The sequence below is a fragment of the Bacillus rossius genome, chromosome 8 (assembly GCF_032445375.1).
Source record: "Bacillus rossius redtenbacheri isolate Brsri chromosome 8, Brsri_v3, whole genome shotgun sequence".
NCBI classification, from domain to species: Eukaryota; Metazoa; Arthropoda; class Insecta; order Phasmatodea; family Bacillidae; genus Bacillus; species Bacillus rossius.
Genome location: NC_086336.1, coordinates 17,706,770 through 17,725,161, shown reverse-complemented (window position 1 = coordinate 17,725,161; position 18,392 = coordinate 17,706,770). Strand labels below are relative to the sequence as shown.

The window sequence follows — 18,392 nt, the reverse complement described above, 5'->3', positions numbered from 1 at the left end:
CGACAGTTTCTCGCCCAGACAGTTTACTCAAATTTTCCCTGCTAGTAGATAAATCATTCTCGCCCGCACACAAACTTGTGCGCTCACAGTATGGTAGAATTTGTGCTAACATCTTTACGTGCAGGCAGTATCGTAAAAATTATGTCAATTTCTAGCACGTATTTAGCGGTTCCTCTTGCAAGCTATAAATACGGAAAATATATGACTCGCAAGAAATTCTTCTCTTCAGGCAGACAAGGCCAAACCACCAGGGCTCAAGGCCTGGCCGACAATTTGCCCTCGCGTAGCCCAGCACGAGGCACTGCAGAATGGGCCCGCGTCACAATCGCCCATACCAGGCGCGGTGCCGCCAACAGCCGAGGAAATGCAGACCATGATTCACTAGTAAAGTCCAGCACATTTCTTCCAATACATCTTTGTTCCTTCAATTTTCACATGCGTGCAAAAAGGTCAAAGCCCGCGGCACTCCCCGCGCACACCTGTCGCCTGTCGCTCCCAGCTCGCAACTCCCCTGATCGGCGCTGCGCTCAGCGCCAGTTCATCACGCGGCCATCCGCGGAACTACCGCTTTAAGTACAAAAGTCTTCAGTAAAAATAATTACACATGTGTTTTTGTTGAATAAATTTAACGTCTTTTTTAAAGCCTATATTTACATCAAAAAAATATCTTTTCAATCCCAACAAAAACATATACTTATTAAAATATTCTTTCTCCTATAATCTTTATAGCTCTTGGAGCTTCTCGAATATTAGCGGCCTTCGGCATGCCTCTGATGGCCAATATTGATGTGCATAAAAAAGCATTAAAAAGGCAAACAACTATAAACTGCTAAAATAAATGAAATAAGTGAGTTAACAAAATAAGTTCTAAAAAATAAATCTATGGGCGTATAGACTATATAAAAAAAAGAGCAATAACAAAAATGACTAAAGAAAAAATGGGAAAAAAGTGGCACATGCCACAATGTAATTAAAATTATGTCAGCATAAAAGGATTGTTAGATTCCATAAGGAAGAATTGTTATGTGAAAAACAGTTCTTATAGACATTGTATTCCTTCTGAATTAGGGCCTATATTAATACTACAATTTTATAAGTGTAGGTATTCAAGTGTGTGAAATTACAAGATGTTTTGTATTTTATCGTACAATGAACGTTAAAATTTAACTGCCATGTTATTTCCACTTTTCCTGTATTCTTTTGCTTTTTTTTTTTTTCTTTCAGAAATTTATTACTAGTAAAATGCGAGAAATTTTATTTACAGTGTTGTGTTGTTAAAGATTTTGATTTTTTTACACCACTTTTTGCACTGCTATTGGTAGTTTTTATTTACCATTTTTAAGGTTCCCTAGTTAAGGGGCCTGTCTGGTCAGGGGTGTATTTGTATTAATGAGGCGGGATGATAAGTGCGACGCTCGCTGGTGTTTCTAGCATGGTATCGCCTCTGACTCTGAACTGGCGCACAGTCTTCTTATTGTGCGCATAGGGCAAGTATGATATTTGAGCAGTAACCATAACATTTTATTTCAGATAAATGAAGATAAAGCTTTGATGTAAGTCCCTTGAGTGCTTTCAAAAATCTGTACCAGGAGTTTCGGGCCTAAAAATTATTCTGAAAAAACACGTTTTAGCCATTTTCACTCTTCTGAAAATACAGTTTTCACTCTTCTAAAAACACAGTTTAAAAACAAAATACGGAAACAGAACTACTAATCTGCCCTCAGCGTACTCTTAAATGCTTTTCGTAAACAGGCACCACTTGGATATCTTGAGCATTTTTCAGATTACGTGGTTTCTTCTCTGCACACGGTATATGTGCCTAGGTAGGCGGGGCTCTTAAAGTAGGTTCATGCACATGCCATGTTCAAATATTTATTTCCATAAATCTTTTCAGTTCGTAGATAAAATGTTTACATGCAAGGAACTGGAAAAGAACATAATGTTAGTGACGCGGGTGATGAAAGTGATTTTGTGGTCGCCCCACAGTGCAGCTGCTGAGTGAAGAGTACAGCACCATGTCGCCAGGGACCCTGGAGGCTCAAGGCCTCATCAACCAAGCCGAGTACCAGAAGGTGGCAGCCCTGACCCAGTCAGCCTCTCCAGATGCTCACAAGAAGATCGCAGGTATGGTCACCATCATCCGTCATACAGTGGTCTTCTCATGTATTATGGCTTTGCTATTTTGTTATTTATACCTGTTATTTTTTACAAGTTTTAAGTAGTCTTACTAAAATAATTATGAAGTCTGAGCAACGGTTCTTAGTAAGTTTATTAGTTGTACTACAGAACCCTTATCATATTTGATTAGCTTTATATTTATAACGTAATTTAAAACCATTACAGAAATCAGTTAATAAAATGTTTTATTTATTATTTAGGACATCTACAGACAGACTATTGAAATAATCAACATTAAATGAGAAAAATAAAGTGGAACATTATTATGTGTATAAGCTTTTAATCTATCTTTGGGCAATGAAAAATAATAAATTTAAAGTATATGTAAAACTGAATGAAATTTTTTTTTTATCTTAAACTGTTGAAAACGTTTTATAAATAGGTAAATAAACTAGAGCTTTTCAATGGAGGAGACAGTGACTACTGCTTATGATACTTCATAAATGTTTTCAACTGTGGCCTGCCCATTAATCTTTCATGCAACACGTGCTTGAACAAGTGAGCAGGTTTTTGTGAAAATTGTAATTTATTTTAATGACCAACCAAATTATAATCATTTTCAAACATTTTTTATAGGGAATCATCTGCTAATGGAAACAGCTCAGTAAATATTGAGTCACGTGTGCTTTAACAGGAAGTAGCATCACCTGCATGTCAACTTTATAATTGAATTGTTATTTACTGCATGTCATAGTGTTTCCAACCTATTGTTACGAATATATTGTGGGGGGGGGAGGGGGAAACTGGGTTAGTACGGGATAGCCCAATTAATTAGTACAGTTAAAGGAAGTGCAAAATCGGCAAAGAGGGTGACAGACCCCCTGGAGAGCGGCATGACGCGGAGCAACAGGAGTGGCGTGAGACTGTGTGTGTGGACAGGCTCGAGGTAAGGGCTTGGGCATTATCACAGACCTTTCTTGTTGCTGATTTCACCGATGAAGTAATTCTAGGAGTGGACATCATGAATATCCAAGGATTAGTTATTGACATGGAAGGACAGGTACTGTGTATTAAAGCTGAAGAGGTGGCCTTGTTTACCTCAGACCAATTGGAAGTTCCTGTAATGCAAGTGGTTGTTGGCGAATCTGTTTCAGTTCCAGCAAATCATGAGCAGATAATACTATTATAACAAGATCTAAAGTACTTCACAATTTTGTTTCAGAAAACTGTGCTTTACATTTTTAAAAAAAATTTCACAAGGAACAATTAAAGATTTAAGAGTAATATCCATGTTTTTATCTCATAATTTTCCCTTATTTCGTAGCATATTTTCATATGGTGCATAAATTTTGTCAGTAAACATGGTCCCAGACCTCTCAGCTCAGGTAACAATAGCAGGGTCAAGTAACAATAGCAGGGTGTGTGCTTGAAACTGTTATTGTATTAGTACTACACAGACTTGTCTGTCATGTCCTCCGGAGAACCAATAGTATTGTTTACTGCCACCCCATTGATTTTGTACAGCTTCCCTTTCACAGTGACTGAGATTGCCCTCGGTTGGCATTCCTTGGGTATTCTATCAGTGAACTTGTCATAACTCTCCAAATATTTAAGCCATGTTATAGGTACTAAATATTGGCCATAAAGTAATAATGTATAAATACAAAAAAAAAAAAAAAAACTTTTTATTTATTTAGTCGAGAGTGCTTACTTTTCACGCTAAAAGTGCTGTTAAATACTTCTATCTCTTTTACCAATAGCTTAAAATAACACAAAACTTGCCAACCATTTAAAATAGACATATGTACATTAAAACCTCTTGTTACGACCCCTCACGGTTCCTTTGAACCGAAAGGGGGGGGGGGGGGGTCATAATAAACATTTTTGGCCAATTGACCTGCACGAGACCCCGCCCCCAACCCTCCCAATCTTCTATATGGTATTTTTCACACAAAGTCCGTGTTCAATCATCTCTGGCATAAAATTGACAAGTTTTCAAAATTGAATATAAATTTACTTTAATAGCAGACATCTTCAGGAAAAAAAAATTCTCAAGAAAAGAATTGGACCACCTAATCTAACCAAAACGAACTTAAACATGGCGCAAAGTGTAGTGCAACAATATCTTTTAATGAGCACTTAGTCTATTTGATGATGATTTCATAAGGAAAATTAATGGAATTTTCATTATAATTATAATATATTAGACATGGGTCGTAACTACCTATACACCACACCAGAGAGGTCAAGATGCCAACTGTGTTTGCCATGCTTGGCGTAAAGGGACAACCTTTTTTTTTTGGGTAAAAACCACGGGGAAAAAAGCGGGGGGGGGATATAATTGCTTTAGTGGTCAAGACAAGGTAAACATTGTTGGCAGCAGTTAGTGTGATAAGAGGTAGGGTGCATCTGGACAGTCTGGATATCTACTCAAAAAACATAACATGATAACCTTCCTGGTATTGGATTAAAACGAGTTAATAAATATACCCCAGCAGTAACAAGAGTTGATGAATGAACTAATGATGATACAGGAGTAGGAGCTCCTATAGCTGAATGAAATCAAGGAGAATAAGTTAATTTGAGCACGTTTACAGCCAGATGCTATATACAAATTTGCTATGCATTTTGAATGAAACTTTTGAACTTGCTACTGGTAAAGCATAGTGTTGTGAACTGTTTTATATATAGGTATAAAGCTGTATTAATTTGCTGGTGTCAACAACAGTTCGCAAAATCAAGTCTAAGTTTAGCCAGATTGTAGTAAAAAAAAATGAGTGGATCGCTAAGAACGGTATACCAAATCAAACAAAAATGGTTACCAAATAGGAGTAAAAAAATGTGTATTAAGTCGTCAACAAACAATAATCCTAACCAGAATAAATCCAATATTGTGTGAATCCAAGACATATTAGGAGCAGACTGTGCGGGTAGTGTGTCCAAAAGCAAGGCTATCACAATGGTTGGCTGTCTGGTGGGCGGCCGGCCTGCTGGGGGAAAGACATACTGTCACTACACAACTATAACCTGTGGTTGGATGGATAAGAGGATACTACATCACGTGCAGTACAGTGCTCATCAAGAGAAATGCGGCGTAATGTGTGTCAAACGAATTTGCGGCTAATTTCATTCAAATTTTTATATTTTTAACACATTTTTTTTTTACTGTTCCTCGTAAAGGTGTCATAGTGGAGAGGTAGTCGTAATAAACAGGGTCATAACAATGGGGTATTACTGTAATATGATACTTCTGATGGTGCAGGAGTCAGTTATTTTAATACTAAGCCCTGAAATTACTGGTAGTAAAAACATTTAGGTTTTTAAATCATCTTTGACACCTTTATTTTAGTTTTGAATTTTATATTGAACAGTATATTTTATAAAATAGATGTTTATAGTTGAAATTTTTTTAAATTTTATTTTTATTGAGGATTGATGTTTAACCCATGTTATTAACGAGTGATTGGCAAAGGACATTTGAGACAGAAATTGCCGAATCGGCAATCCGGTGTTGCAAATCTGTATGATTTGCAAAGGGGACCTGCAGAGTGGAGTTAATTGATATGTCATCTCTTGATAGATGCTTGTAGGTTGTATACGGTCCATATTTTGGCCTACATACACACAATAAGAAGAAAATTTTAAAAATACAGAATGTTTTCCATAAGACATAGTTTCACAGTCACACTTTTGCGAGCACGGGCCCTCTCAGTGAGGGCCATCATAATTCCAGGGGGGGTTCCCTCTTCTCTTCCCTTCCCCATGGCTCTATCAGTAAATTTCTATATCAACAGAAAATGGGCAAATGATATGTAGGGACAAGATATATGGTCAATTCGATTAAACTGAAATAATACCTAAAAGCAATGTCAAATCACCGCATATAATTGAAATGCAAGTTAATGCACCATAGAGCATCCAAATGCAAGTTATATCTTGGAATTAAGTAGCATTTAACCAAAACCTAATTTTAATTTTAAAAGAAGGAATTTTTTAATGTTTTAAATTCAAGGAATGTCCTTATTTCTGAACAATAAATTGTACTAAAGGGCATGAATCAAAAAAATTGATGTAATGTTTTTATTATGCATCTCTTACTGAATCAATGCTCGCTTGAATTAATAATTGAATGCTTGCTAGTTTATTTTTATTGTTATAAATGTGTCTGTTTTATACCAATTTATCAAAAAAATATTTTACCGTAAAATTGCAGCATATGTATTAATTTTATTTTACCCATAGTGTGATGGAGTAAGTATTACAGCTTTTATAAAAATAAAAACAATATCACCGTAATCATCTGTTTTAAGAACTAAAATGGACTAAAAATAAAACCATAAAGCTTGTCTCTACTGATAGGCATTAGAATTACAGTCATGTAATCTTCAATTCAATTGATATTAAATCATCTAGATTTTGGGAATTTAATGTCAAATTTTACATCATTTGGAGTTATCTTTCAATAATAATAATTTTAAAATTTAAATTACTTAAACAAGATGAAACTCATTTTATACACTGTTTTTATGAATAAATTTATTGGTTCTTCAATGTCATATTTATTTTTATTATTTATTTATTTTTTTAGTTGGTCTTTTACTTAACTTGGTGTTTCATAATTGGTTGCTGAATTCAGTAATTTGTATTTCAGTATTGTTACACTCCTAGGTGATATTCTGTAATTATTTAAGAAATGATCTAAATAGGTAAATATGTACCTTTTTAGTTAAAATTAAACATAAATTGAGAGTGTTCATAAGTTATTTCAGTGAGTTACTTTTGTAGTGTCCTTAATTTTCTTTCATCTTCTTATGCAATGTATACAACCATCAGGTACAAATATTGTTAAATAAAGTACAGGTTACCAATTTCTGAATATTAAATAAAAAAGCAACTGGAAAGTTCTTGTGATAAGATTACCTATGCTATGACCAATAAAACACTTATTTTAATACTGTACCTTAAATGATAAGAATACTGTTTATCATTTGGCCTAGAAATAGTTATTATATTGGATGCCAGTGTCATTAAAACAGTATCTTATTTCTTGTGTGTTTTATCTGCCTCGTCTGCAGACTTTTTTGGACGTGTTAAGGACAAGGCAGGTGATATGGAGCGCATCTTGAAGGAAAAGGATCGCCATGGTACTTGAATACAGAGTTATCTTTCTTTTCACACTTTTTGTAGATAGTATCAGTTTTCCAGCACATCTTTGTTTTCTGCTTTGAAAATTTCTGTGTGAGCTTTTGTGTGTTGGATGTGAAATGAAACTCTATACAGTATTTTACGTACTGTTTTTCTTTAAAGAAATGCATTAATCAGCTATGCAATTTTCCCCTCTGTTCATTGAATCTCTCTCCTTTCACTGTATGAATTTCGCTTAAATAATGGTGTATTATGATTTTATGAGTTTTATGACATATAAATATTATTGGTTGGTGGAAAAATATTGTTTTAGTGTGCGTGTGTTTGGATGGTGATGGGCTACATATGTTGTGTTGATATAACAAAATAAGATATGCATGCAGACATCAAATCATTTGCTTTACACTAGCTACAACCAGCACTAATGCATTGCTACTGTCAGAGTGTAAATACTTCAAGCAAGCACTACTGAACACAGCACAAGTTTCATTATCTATTTATGAAATATATTACAATTGAATACTAAATAAAATTATTGAAAATAATTTTTAACTAACATTTTTTGATAAAAATGACTAACATTGTTTACAGAAATGTTACTATCACTTGAAATTACCACAAAATAGAAATTTAACTACTTAATATTTTAAGGGTAGTTATGAACTAAAATAAAGTTTTAAATCTTTCTTAAGTTCAAGTTTGTTACTTGTTTGGTTGGTGGTATTGGCTGAGCTTCTTTGTGCTACAGTAGTTTCTAAAGTAAATGTGTTCCTAAACAAACATAATTTTTTGTTGACATAAACATATTGTACCTTAAAGATAGCAATGAGTTATAATTGTTGATTGTTGACGATACTTTATCACTTGTAAAGTCGTAATCACAAACTGGAATTAGGCGGTTTCATCTGAAACAGGATGCCTAGTTTTTTTTAAACATACCAGCATTTGCCTGGGTTGGTTTTGAAAACAACGAAAAAACAAAATCGGTATGACCGGACCCAGTTTTGAACATCGGTTCCTACCGAATGGGAGTCCAGTGTTGTGCCCACTGTGACGTTCTTCCTGTGTGAACTGTCACTGCCCGAGCTATAAGTTGTCAATTGTGGTGCCGTTCCATGCGCCGTGCCGTTGGGGCGAAGGCTCTGTGGTGCCCACTTCGTGAAATCTGCTGTCACTACCACCCGACTCAGTAGTGTGGGCCAATCATTGTGTTAAGTAAATATGACTGATGGATATGATGGCAGTAATACAAAAAACACTTAAGTTGAGAAAAATATTCAATAAAAATTTTTGGGAGGATATGTGAATGGGAACTTACGACAAGGAGGAGGAGGAAGAAGAAGAAGAAGAATGATAGGAATGCTTGGTGACTATAAAAACAGAAGAAGCTCTAAACCAAGGGAGATGCACATAGGATGGGAAAAAATTAGTGTGTCCAGCTGAAGCCTGTAGTAAGACAGTTTTGCTGAAGAAGAAATCATTATTGGTAAACTCAAAATCGTCTTAACTCGAGGGTTTCTATATTTACCTACTGTAGGTCATGCATCTTCTACCATTGGCGGGCTCAATGGTTGTGGATGGCTGTGGCACTGACTTCTTGATTGTTTTCAGCATGGCTCATGCAGTCAGAATAATTTGAGTGCAGCCTGAATTATTTAAATATGAAGTAAACATAGTTACACCGAAACTGTTGAAACAACTAACCCATTACTGCATGTAAAAGTACCGTGTTTTCTCGCATAATCGTCGAACATTTTATTCTAAAATCAAGTTTGAAAATTAGGGGTGCAAAAAAAATTTTTGTTAGATAAAAGTTATTCATAAAAGCAAAATCAATTCATGGAAAGTACGTTTATTTAAAACGTGAAGTATAAAAGAGTACGCCAAACAATTTAAATTAATAAGTCATGCAACAAGAAAACCTTTCAACTTTAAATAGAAAAACAAAATCTGTGATCCAAAAGCAAGCAGAATGAACGCGTAACTATCGCTGTAGTAAGTACTAGAGCTGTAGTAAACTGTATGTATTGGGTACTGAGTAACAGGTGCGCCATCTAGTAACGAAATGTTACACATGAATGCATTTCGTTACTCACATTTTTCGTAGTATGGTTGTCAATAAATTATTTTCGACACCTATTTGTTGCTTTTTTATTATAATCGATGCATAATGGATTGCAATGTTATTGCGATACAACATAAGCTCAAAGTTAAAATTTTCAAAATAGTAAATCCATTGCAAATTTAGTAGATTCCGTCAACAGTTCACTTGTAGCTGTACACTTTACCTATTAAATCAAATTAAATTTAGAATGACTCAAACACAAGTCTAGTTCCAAATACAGAAAAGTAAAAAAATGCACCTTACGCAGTTTGGTATGTAATAATTATATTGGTATAATTATGTTTTCTACAAATTACGAATGTTGCGACGCCGCGACGTCATACTGTATGCGTAAGCAATATGACTCAATTTGTTGCTCTAACATAACATAGCATGTTATGAGGTATCAGAAGTAACGAGTAACGTAACGATACGATAGTAACGAGTACTAATTGTTATAGTAACGAATACATGCGGGTACGCTTTTTTTTCATTACTTTTACACCTCTAGTAAGTACACACACCACGAAAGAGAACGGGCCATCAGATGTAGTTAACTCGGCACTCAACAGAGAGTGCGCATTGTAATCACTCGGCGAGATATCGATATTCGGCTACGTGTGCGCGCTCTGTCAGAAAGCAACATAACCAAACATTGATGATTGCAACGAGCGCTGCCTACATTTTTGTAAGCGGTACTCCGCTGCGACGCATACGAACAGATAAACGTTATAACGTTTAAAAAGTCTTTAAAATAAAATTTACACATCAGACAACTACGTATTTCCGTTAATTGAATAAGAGGTAATGTTGGAATAAATATGAGATTTATATTTTAAAATACATCATTTTATACGGAAAAAATACCCACACAAAGCGCTCTGAATTTAATAGCGGGACCAAAAACATCATGCGACGTTTACGAGAGAGGTTTTTTTAATCCAAATTTTGACGCCCAAAAATATGGGTGCGATTATTATGCAAGTGCAACGATTATGCGATAAAAGAGGGTAAAGTGTTTATCATCGAGAGCTATAAACCATTTAGGTTTAAGTATTTTTAGCTGTAGTTTGTTTTCATTTGAATAATAGTGGTTTTATTTGACATTTCACTAATGCTTATTCTTAGATCACTTCTAATCAGGAAAGAAATGTAGTTAGATTTAAAAGTTTTAAAGGAATATGGGTTTTTTGATGTAGAACTGCATTAGGAATGCAGTGGATGGAGGAGATAAATTTGAGATTCAGTCATGAACAAATTAACCCATGTTGCTTTTACATATTGTAAATTAAAAGAGATAAAAACAATTCACATTCATCATTTGAGAGCAAAATTTTAAAATAAAAGTCTACAAATCATTATTATCCATTGTAGATGAGCGAACTGATGTCACAATAAAGGATCAAGTGGTGACAGTTTGTAGAATTACCATGAAGTATTTTCAGTCTTATTGCGTTCAAAAAAATTGTACATTATTAAATTTTCTTACAAGTAGATTTAGTGAGTAAAATTATTTCCTAAATGCCAAAGACAAAACAGTGCAAAAAAACTCCAGGGGTATGCTATGTTGTCTGAAGGAGACAGAGTGTGGCAGGTGGGAGTCCCAGAAAGAAAAAATCCAACGAGTGGTCTCTTGAGTAGCATGCTCACGAGAAGATGACGTGCCAGTGTACAAAGTCGACTAGGGTGGTATCAGAGCCACAAGCCATCCAACCAGATATCTGGGTTGAGTGGTTCGGTCTTGGAAACAAAGCCATAATTTAAACATAGATTTAGCATGGATGTCGTCATAGTTGCATCTTTAAATGAGAATAAGACTTTATGCATACCATGTTTCACTTGAGGTTTACTTCAACCGTGGTACCTCAAAAACTCTTCATAGCTCATGTTTTTATACGGTCTTCATTAGTTAGGTTTGGACAATATCTCTTGCTTCCATCATATATTATACTTTTTTTATGTCATCAACCTTTATTTGCATGTATAAATTGTTAAATAAATTTATTCCATAAATGTAAAGGTGTATTTTTTTATCACCCAGAAGTAAAATATGCAGCGTAATAAAGATCCTGTTTACATTTTTCCTAGGTTAAAAAAATTAATGGATATTGCTTGTTAGAATATACTTGTGTTTTTAGTTGGTACTATTAAAAATAAAAATATAAATAATTTGCAGGTTATTTTTGCCATAATATAAAGTATAATTATGTATTACAGCACTACTTTCTGAAAGACATTGATAGTTAAACAGCAGTTTTTATTAATTTTGCTTCAGTTATTTTAAAAATAGCATCTTGTATATAATGATAATTTTTTTAACGAACCATACAGGTGTTGAAAAGAGTAAAAAATGTTTTAAATATTATTTTAGTTCTTTTTATTTTAACAAGTGTATTTTGAAACATGTGTTGTGGTTGGATTTAAAGAGCATGCATTTGCAGTTGCTTTCCATGTAAATGTGTATGTTATGCACTTTCTAAAAAAAATTTTACTGTGTATGTGTAGTGTGCTGCTTTGCATGCCATTGTGGTGTGAGGTACTTCATTTCTGTGGTGTGATGTTGTTGTGTCATTACATTTATTGGAGCAGTGTCTCATGCAGCAAGTGATATATATAATATATATATATATATATATATATATATATATTTTTTTTTTTTTTTTTTCATTAAAAGTAGTATACAACTTTTTTTCCCCAGATTATTCTTACATAGTGGTCTTAAAAATTATTCATCAGTACTGTTACAATAAAGTACACAGATATGCACAAAATTATTTCAGCTGTTGAGTCCGCTTAGGATGTCTTGAACATTGAACCACTTCCAGGAAAAGACTTTGATTATAATTCTTGACTAGTTTCACTCCATAAATATCAAGTTTTTGTTTTTTTAATTTTAATTGTACAAAATATACGTTATCAGTCTGATGTCATAGACTTATGTTTTAACTAGCATGAAGTTTGGATGATGTGAAATAAGATTGTGTAAAGCCCAGGATAATGAATATAGAAGAAACGAACGTACCTTGAGGAAGCCTTTAAACGATGACAGTATCCATTACCCTGTCTAGGCGAATATCCTTGACATCATAATTTACAGTTTTTGAGGTTCCAGAATTTTCACTGAGTCCATCACAGTGTGGGTAAATTTGTGTCCAGCCATTGATAAAATGGTAACTCCCTTCATGTATATTAACTTATCAATTTATCATTAACACATTTATTTAAAGAATCAGCCCAAATAAGCTATCAACGGGTAGTTTACTTGCTTTATCATAACCAGATCATTATTTTATTTAGTAACTTCCCAAACCGCTACCCACTAATAAACCAGCCGTACAATGGCAGGATGCTGTCACTCACAATGCTAGACGGCTTTGCCCAAAACCCACTTCAACCTTCATGACAAGTCCGTCGCCCTACAGGCCACCTCTAAAGAAAATATGTCAAAAGACAGTTTATTTTTACTGGTTAGTTTACATGTACGTTTTCTGCTTGCCATAGTTAAATACACTAGAACCCCAATGTCACGAACCCCGGATTTAACGAAGCAGTGATTTTACGAATACATTCTCGGGAACCGTCAAAAAATTGGACATTTTTATCAAACTGTGAAAATCAGAAAAAAATAAAATAAATAAATAAATACGAAATGAAAGATAATTAAAATCTGTTAATTTTAACACAGCATATTTTTGTGTCGGCTTTAATACTTCCAATAATGTTCATGTAAAAATAACAAAAAAAAATAATGGGACATTTCCTTTAAAAATATGGCAGCTGTAGGTTTTGCAACGCGAGTGGGCGCACACTAAGCTCGTCCGGCTGGCTGGCGACAGCGGCTTCATGACGCAAAAGCTAACCCCTCCCTCCCTGTGGTAACATTCTTCAAAGTTAGCTCATCCCTCCCAGACACAAACCATATAGTGTCCTCCCTTATAACCCCAACTTCGCTCCCCTTTGAAAAACCTTCAGTGAGAAAATGCTCTTCTCCCCCTCTCTTCTCCCGTAAAATTTGGCTATTATGAATGGGGTACTAAAGCGGTGAGGGAGAGGTAAGATCGTTGTAAATATTTTCGGACCCCTCCCTCCCCCCAAAAACACGCCCAAAAAATAAGTATGTCAAAATATGTCACTTTTCACACCAAGTTCGAGTTCAGTCATCTCTGGCAAGGAATTTACAAGCTTTCAAAATTAAATATAAATGTATTTTAATAGCAAGGGTCCTATGAAAAGGAATATACCAAATAAAATCAAGCTGCTGTCACCAAACAAAGCATAAAACAGCCCAATGCGTGGTCGCTTCGTTATTGCTCGCGCGAGAGGCGAGACGTGGAATGTTAGAAGAAAGATAAATGCGGGGGAGACAGACGGCAGCCAGTGTGTTTCCTGCTTGGGGAACAAGTGGCGTAGCCTTTTTTTTTTATGCTGGGTGAAGCGACCTTTTTCTGTCAACCCACGGGAAAAGATAATTGCTTGAGCTGTCAAAATAAACATCGCTGCGGCAGTTAAAACAAGACGAGGCGGGCGTGCATCCAGTCGGTGGCTGTGTATATCTACTCGAAAAACATAACATCTCAATTCATAACAAGATTCCTTATAACCTACACGTATTGCCGGATGTTTTCAGCCTGATTCATACAAGTTCTTTAGCCACGTTTTAAATGAAAACAACTGGTGGGCCAGTGTTGTGCCCTGTTTTGCCGACACATAAAGCTTTTATCAATTTGCTGACAGTTTTAATATATTTTTACTTCGTTTAATGAAGCAGATAACGTGATTCGTGGAATGGGGGTTGTTAAGCGCTGACAGCTGTCGACAGGAAGTGGTATCTATTTTTAGATATGCGCTGCCTACGGTAGTACAGCGCTCGGCAAGAGAAACGCAGTAACACGCTACTCACCACAAAAAACTTATTTTCTGTCTGATTTTCTTTGGATTTTCGGCAATTTTTTCACGGTTCCTCGAAATCGGGTTGTAATAGAGAGGTGGTCGCAATAAATGGGGTCGCAAAAAAAAAGTTTTACATTAGTATGCAAGGTGTAACCACTGCTGGTTCTGTTTTCTCAACAGCTACAGGTCTTAGAATGTTTTAGTTCTTTTTGAGAAAAATTTACATTATCCAGGTTTCACATCTTCCAATTTTCATAATTAACTTATAATATTTTTCCACTAAATTTTCTGGTACTTGAATCAGAATTAAGTATGTTGGTAGCAATATAAATATGAATATGTATGTGTCTTCTCTGGTAAAAATTCTACTGTGAGGTTCAAAGATTTTCCATACTTTATTTAAGGTTTCCAGACCATTGTTAGGCAGTGAGTGATATTAAAACCAAATTTTTTTTTTCTTTCAGGCAAATGATTATTGTATTTTCTTGTAGAGAAGACATATTTTGGTCTAGTAATACCCATGATTATTTATTCATTTTCTCTTGTTTTGATAGATTTGGGAGTTGTAGTTATCCCATATATGTATGATATTGGTTGTGTTTTACTGTGTTTGTATTTGCATGTAAGATATTTGGGAAAGTTCAGCTCAGATTCTGAGAGTATTCGTATTGCTAAGTAAGGTCTGGTATTTGTGATTCTTGATGCTGTATGTTTTTCCTAACTCACGCTGCTCAGGAATTCTTGCCAAGATGAAGGAGGGTGCTGAAAATGTACAGACCAAGCTACAAGCAAAGGTGGAGGGTGTAGGAGTCAGACCTGTTCAGTCTGACAGCAGAGGTACAGTGTTACCAATGACCGTGTGAACCTGGCTTGGCATGCATGCACAATCATCAGTTTTTATTTATTTCGCCAAACTTGAATTATTATTGCAAGCTTCTGGTTTTCTGTACCTCAAATTTTTTTTTATTGTGTGCAAATGTTGCTGCACAAATTTAGGTTTTTTCCTTTGGTAATAGATATTTTATTTTTTAGATTTTTTTTTAAATATTTACTGTTTCATGTTTTGTTTTGCTTTGCAATATAGTTTCTTCTTACTATGACAATTTAATGAAATTGGTACTCTAAATAATTTTCTTTGTGATTTTAAATTTTTTTCCATTGACTGGAATAAATTAAATTGCTGCTAAGTATGAGTAAAATCTTCAAATTTCTGTTTAGTTCTTATAGCACTGTAAATACTTAAATCATTGAAAAGTATATTTGAACCATGTGGCGGATGTGGCGATACATGTTACCAGTGGATGTGAGGAGTGAATTAAAAACACAGATCGGTTTGAATGAGACTTGATTTTTTTATTTGCTACATAAGAGAGTGACAAAGGTTTTTTGAGCGTGATAGCAGGCCAGTGAGGATGCGAGGTCGTGGTGCTCAGAGCTTGTAGGTGTAGGGGTAGGTGGGCAGGTAGGAGGGCACGATGCCGGCGGGGTACTGGTAGGAGGGCACGATGCCGGCGGGGTACTGGTAGGGCAGCACTCCGCTGTAGGGCAGCACGCTGCTGTAGGGCAGCACTCCGCCGTAGGGCAGCACTCCGCCATAGGGCAGGTCCTTGAGCTCGCTGGTGCTGGCGGGGGTCTTGTCGGACACGTCCCTCCGGGAGCGGGACCGCACGGCCTCGACCTCGGCCAGGTGCGCGTTGCGGGCGGCCACCACCTCGGGGGTGTCCACGACCGGGGAGGGGGGGATCACCTCGGGCACCACCGGGACGCTGGGGCCCACGGGCAAGGCGTTGCTGGCCACGCGGAAGCCGGCGGCGTCCGCGACGTAGCGGGTGCTGATCACCTTGCCCTCGGGGCTGATGTAGCTGTAGCTGCCCACCTTGTTGCCGGCCGCATCCTGCGGACAACACGACCACGTCTCTCCATTTAACCTTTTATTATATATCTCTTCAGTGACATAACTAAACTTTTGTGTCAGGAACAATAACATTTAAAATTTATGTATTTTTTATTTTGATTTTATTTATTTTGGTTTTTTAGTAATTACAGTTCCTCTTGCATGGGTTAATTTTTTGGATTTCGGTCATTTTGTAAGAATGTACTACAAGTTATTTATGGCTAATTGTAAATATGTTCTTCAGTAATCATAATTTCTTATTGCTGTATGAAAATATGTTGCATTGATACCAGGATCATTATTGTTATAAGTTTGTTATTTTAATTGTTTGTGGTAAAAAAAAATTCCATGCACAAATTTTTAGAAAAATCTACTTTAAGTAAGATGTGAAATTCTCTGAAAATTATATTAATATGATTTTAGTTGAAATGTGTGAATGAAGTGTGAGGGTGGTCGTGCGCCGTACGTACCTGCACTGCGACTTCAGTCTGGAAGGGGTCGGAGTGTCCGTAGGTGGCGCGTCCCAGGATGTCCTGGGCGTGGTACTGGGTGCCGGGCACGACCGGGTAACGGTAGGGGTACGTGTACGGGGTGTACGGGGTGTAGGGGGCCGCGTAGGGGTAGACGTACGGCGTCTGTGCGGTGGACGAGTACGCGAAGCCCTTGTACGGCAGCTCGAAGGTCGAGTAGCTGGTCTCGGCCAAGGCGAGCGCCACAGCACCAAACAGGACAATCTGCAACACAAGCAAGTAAACAGTTAAATACAGTCTGTGTACATTGCAGATATAATGTTTCGTATTTGAGTTTTACAGCTGGTGTGCACACAGTGCAATCAGTTTATGTAGACACTGATGTGCATACTTGAAAAATTTCACATTCATAAAGTTATTTTTTCCCACTGCAAGCAATAGTTTTCACTATTGAAGTTTGTTTGATCACACATTTTCAGAATTATTTTATTTTTTCATACAACCAAAAGGTTTGATTTTATTTTATTTTATTTAGGATGTCGCCAGGGGTTGTAGTTGATGTGGTTTTGAGTTATATTTAGTTCTATTAATTTTTCTCTGAAACTGTTCCTTCCTAAAATAGGAATAAAATTTTAACCTGCAACATATTTCTAAATAGTTATAAAATCATTACAACTGATGAAATTGAATATTGCTTTAAACTGTGTGTTTTTTTAAATAATAAAATTTTTTTTGTCTGTGTATATGAATATAGTTCAGTACTCACCAGCAGCTTCATGATGTGTTTGAGGTTTGACTGTGTAATCACGAGTACCTGCTGTGGACTCCACCCGGCTTATATACCCAGCTTCCCGATCCGTTACTGGCAGCTTTTTTTGGTTCATTTGGTGTGCAGCCGTTGCTATGTAAATGATGAAGACGACTAGAATGCGGACTCGCTGAAAAACATCTCCGCCCAGTTTTCAAGGCCAGGCTGACAGAGCTGTCGCCAGTGGCGCATACATGAGTTTACTCCTGTTTCAAAGTGGATCGTTTTCCTCCATTCTCAATTCAGTGTTTAACTAACTCTAAATTTCAAAGTATTGCAAAAACAGTAATTGCCGTTCATGTATTCACACTTACTTCCATAGTACATTCTACACATTTTCAAGAAAATAAACTATACAAAACCACCAAGCAATAATTTTCTCTAGATTAAATTTTTGATTTTGATTTAATGTTTTAGTGGTTTTCTGTTTTCTCCAAAAATGAAGTTCATATTGAATTTATAAATTAATTAAAAATTGCTAGTGGTTGTGTGCTGTAATTTTTCAAAGTGTTTCATGGATTGTATGAATAACTTCATAACATAACATCACTGGTCCGTACAAACTTAGAGTAGGTAAGAAATCATATTTTACAATAAATCATATTTAATGAATCAGTAAAATGTAATTTCAATCATTTTGTTTCACCATACTTAAATAAATGTCTCATACTTTCAGTTCTTTGATGAAAAAATTGTTGGAATGAGTGACGGGAGAAAACGACTTAGTGGAGCTGTGTGTAAAATGGCCAAAATGAAAAAAAAGAAGATCAAGATCAGGTTATCCGTAGGTGGTGTAATTAGGATGATAGTGTAAAAATCATAAAGTTACAATTTCATTGACAAAAAAAAATTGTAATATGATTGTGAACTAAGGTATTGAATTGTAGAGTTTGGTTAAGGGCGGAAAATTTGAATTGCCTACTGGTGGCAAATGTGTAAATCTGCCATTGGCAATGGCATTTA

General features: G+C 35.8%; 2 protein-coding genes across 11 annotated transcripts in view; one reads left to right on the top strand and one right to left on the bottom strand.

The window, feature by feature from the left end:
* LOC134535543 (WD repeat-containing protein 7) overlaps nucleotides 1–18,392 on the top strand; it is a 191,086-nt gene that overhangs the window by 109,555 nt on the left and 63,139 nt on the right. For 7 of the 10 annotated variants that reach the window (XM_063374703.1, XM_063374699.1, XM_063374697.1 and 4 more), the window contains 3 exons: nucleotides 1,987–2,124; nucleotides 7,194–7,262; nucleotides 14,993–15,094. In XM_063374703.1, the coding sequence (XP_063230773.1) occupies nucleotides 1,987–2,124; nucleotides 7,194–7,262; nucleotides 14,993–15,094 (309 nt within the window). The remainder of the gene's footprint in view (nucleotides 1–1,986; nucleotides 2,125–7,193; nucleotides 7,263–14,992; nucleotides 15,095–18,392) is intronic. The other 3 variants (XM_063374705.1, XM_063374706.1, XM_063374702.1) reach the window with 2 other exon arrangements.
* On the bottom strand, nucleotides 15,590–17,519 carry LOC134535545 (cuticle protein 7-like). The gene is made up of 3 exons (XM_063374708.1): nucleotides 17,388–17,519; nucleotides 16,622–16,885; nucleotides 15,590–16,151 (listed from the first exon to the last, which is right to left on the bottom strand). Exons 1-3 carry the CDS (start codon nucleotides 17,397–17,399, stop codon nucleotides 15,687–15,689), a joined length of 741 nt encoding a protein of 246 aa, XP_063230778.1. The 5' UTR covers nucleotides 17,400–17,519; the 3' UTR covers nucleotides 15,590–15,686.

Coding starts and splice junctions, on each gene's coding strand:
- LOC134535545 (XM_063374708.1), bottom strand. Junction 16,152..16,621: donor AGACTGAAGTCGCAGTGCAG/GTACGTACGGCG, acceptor TGTTGTCCGCAG/GATGCGGCCGGCAACAAGGT.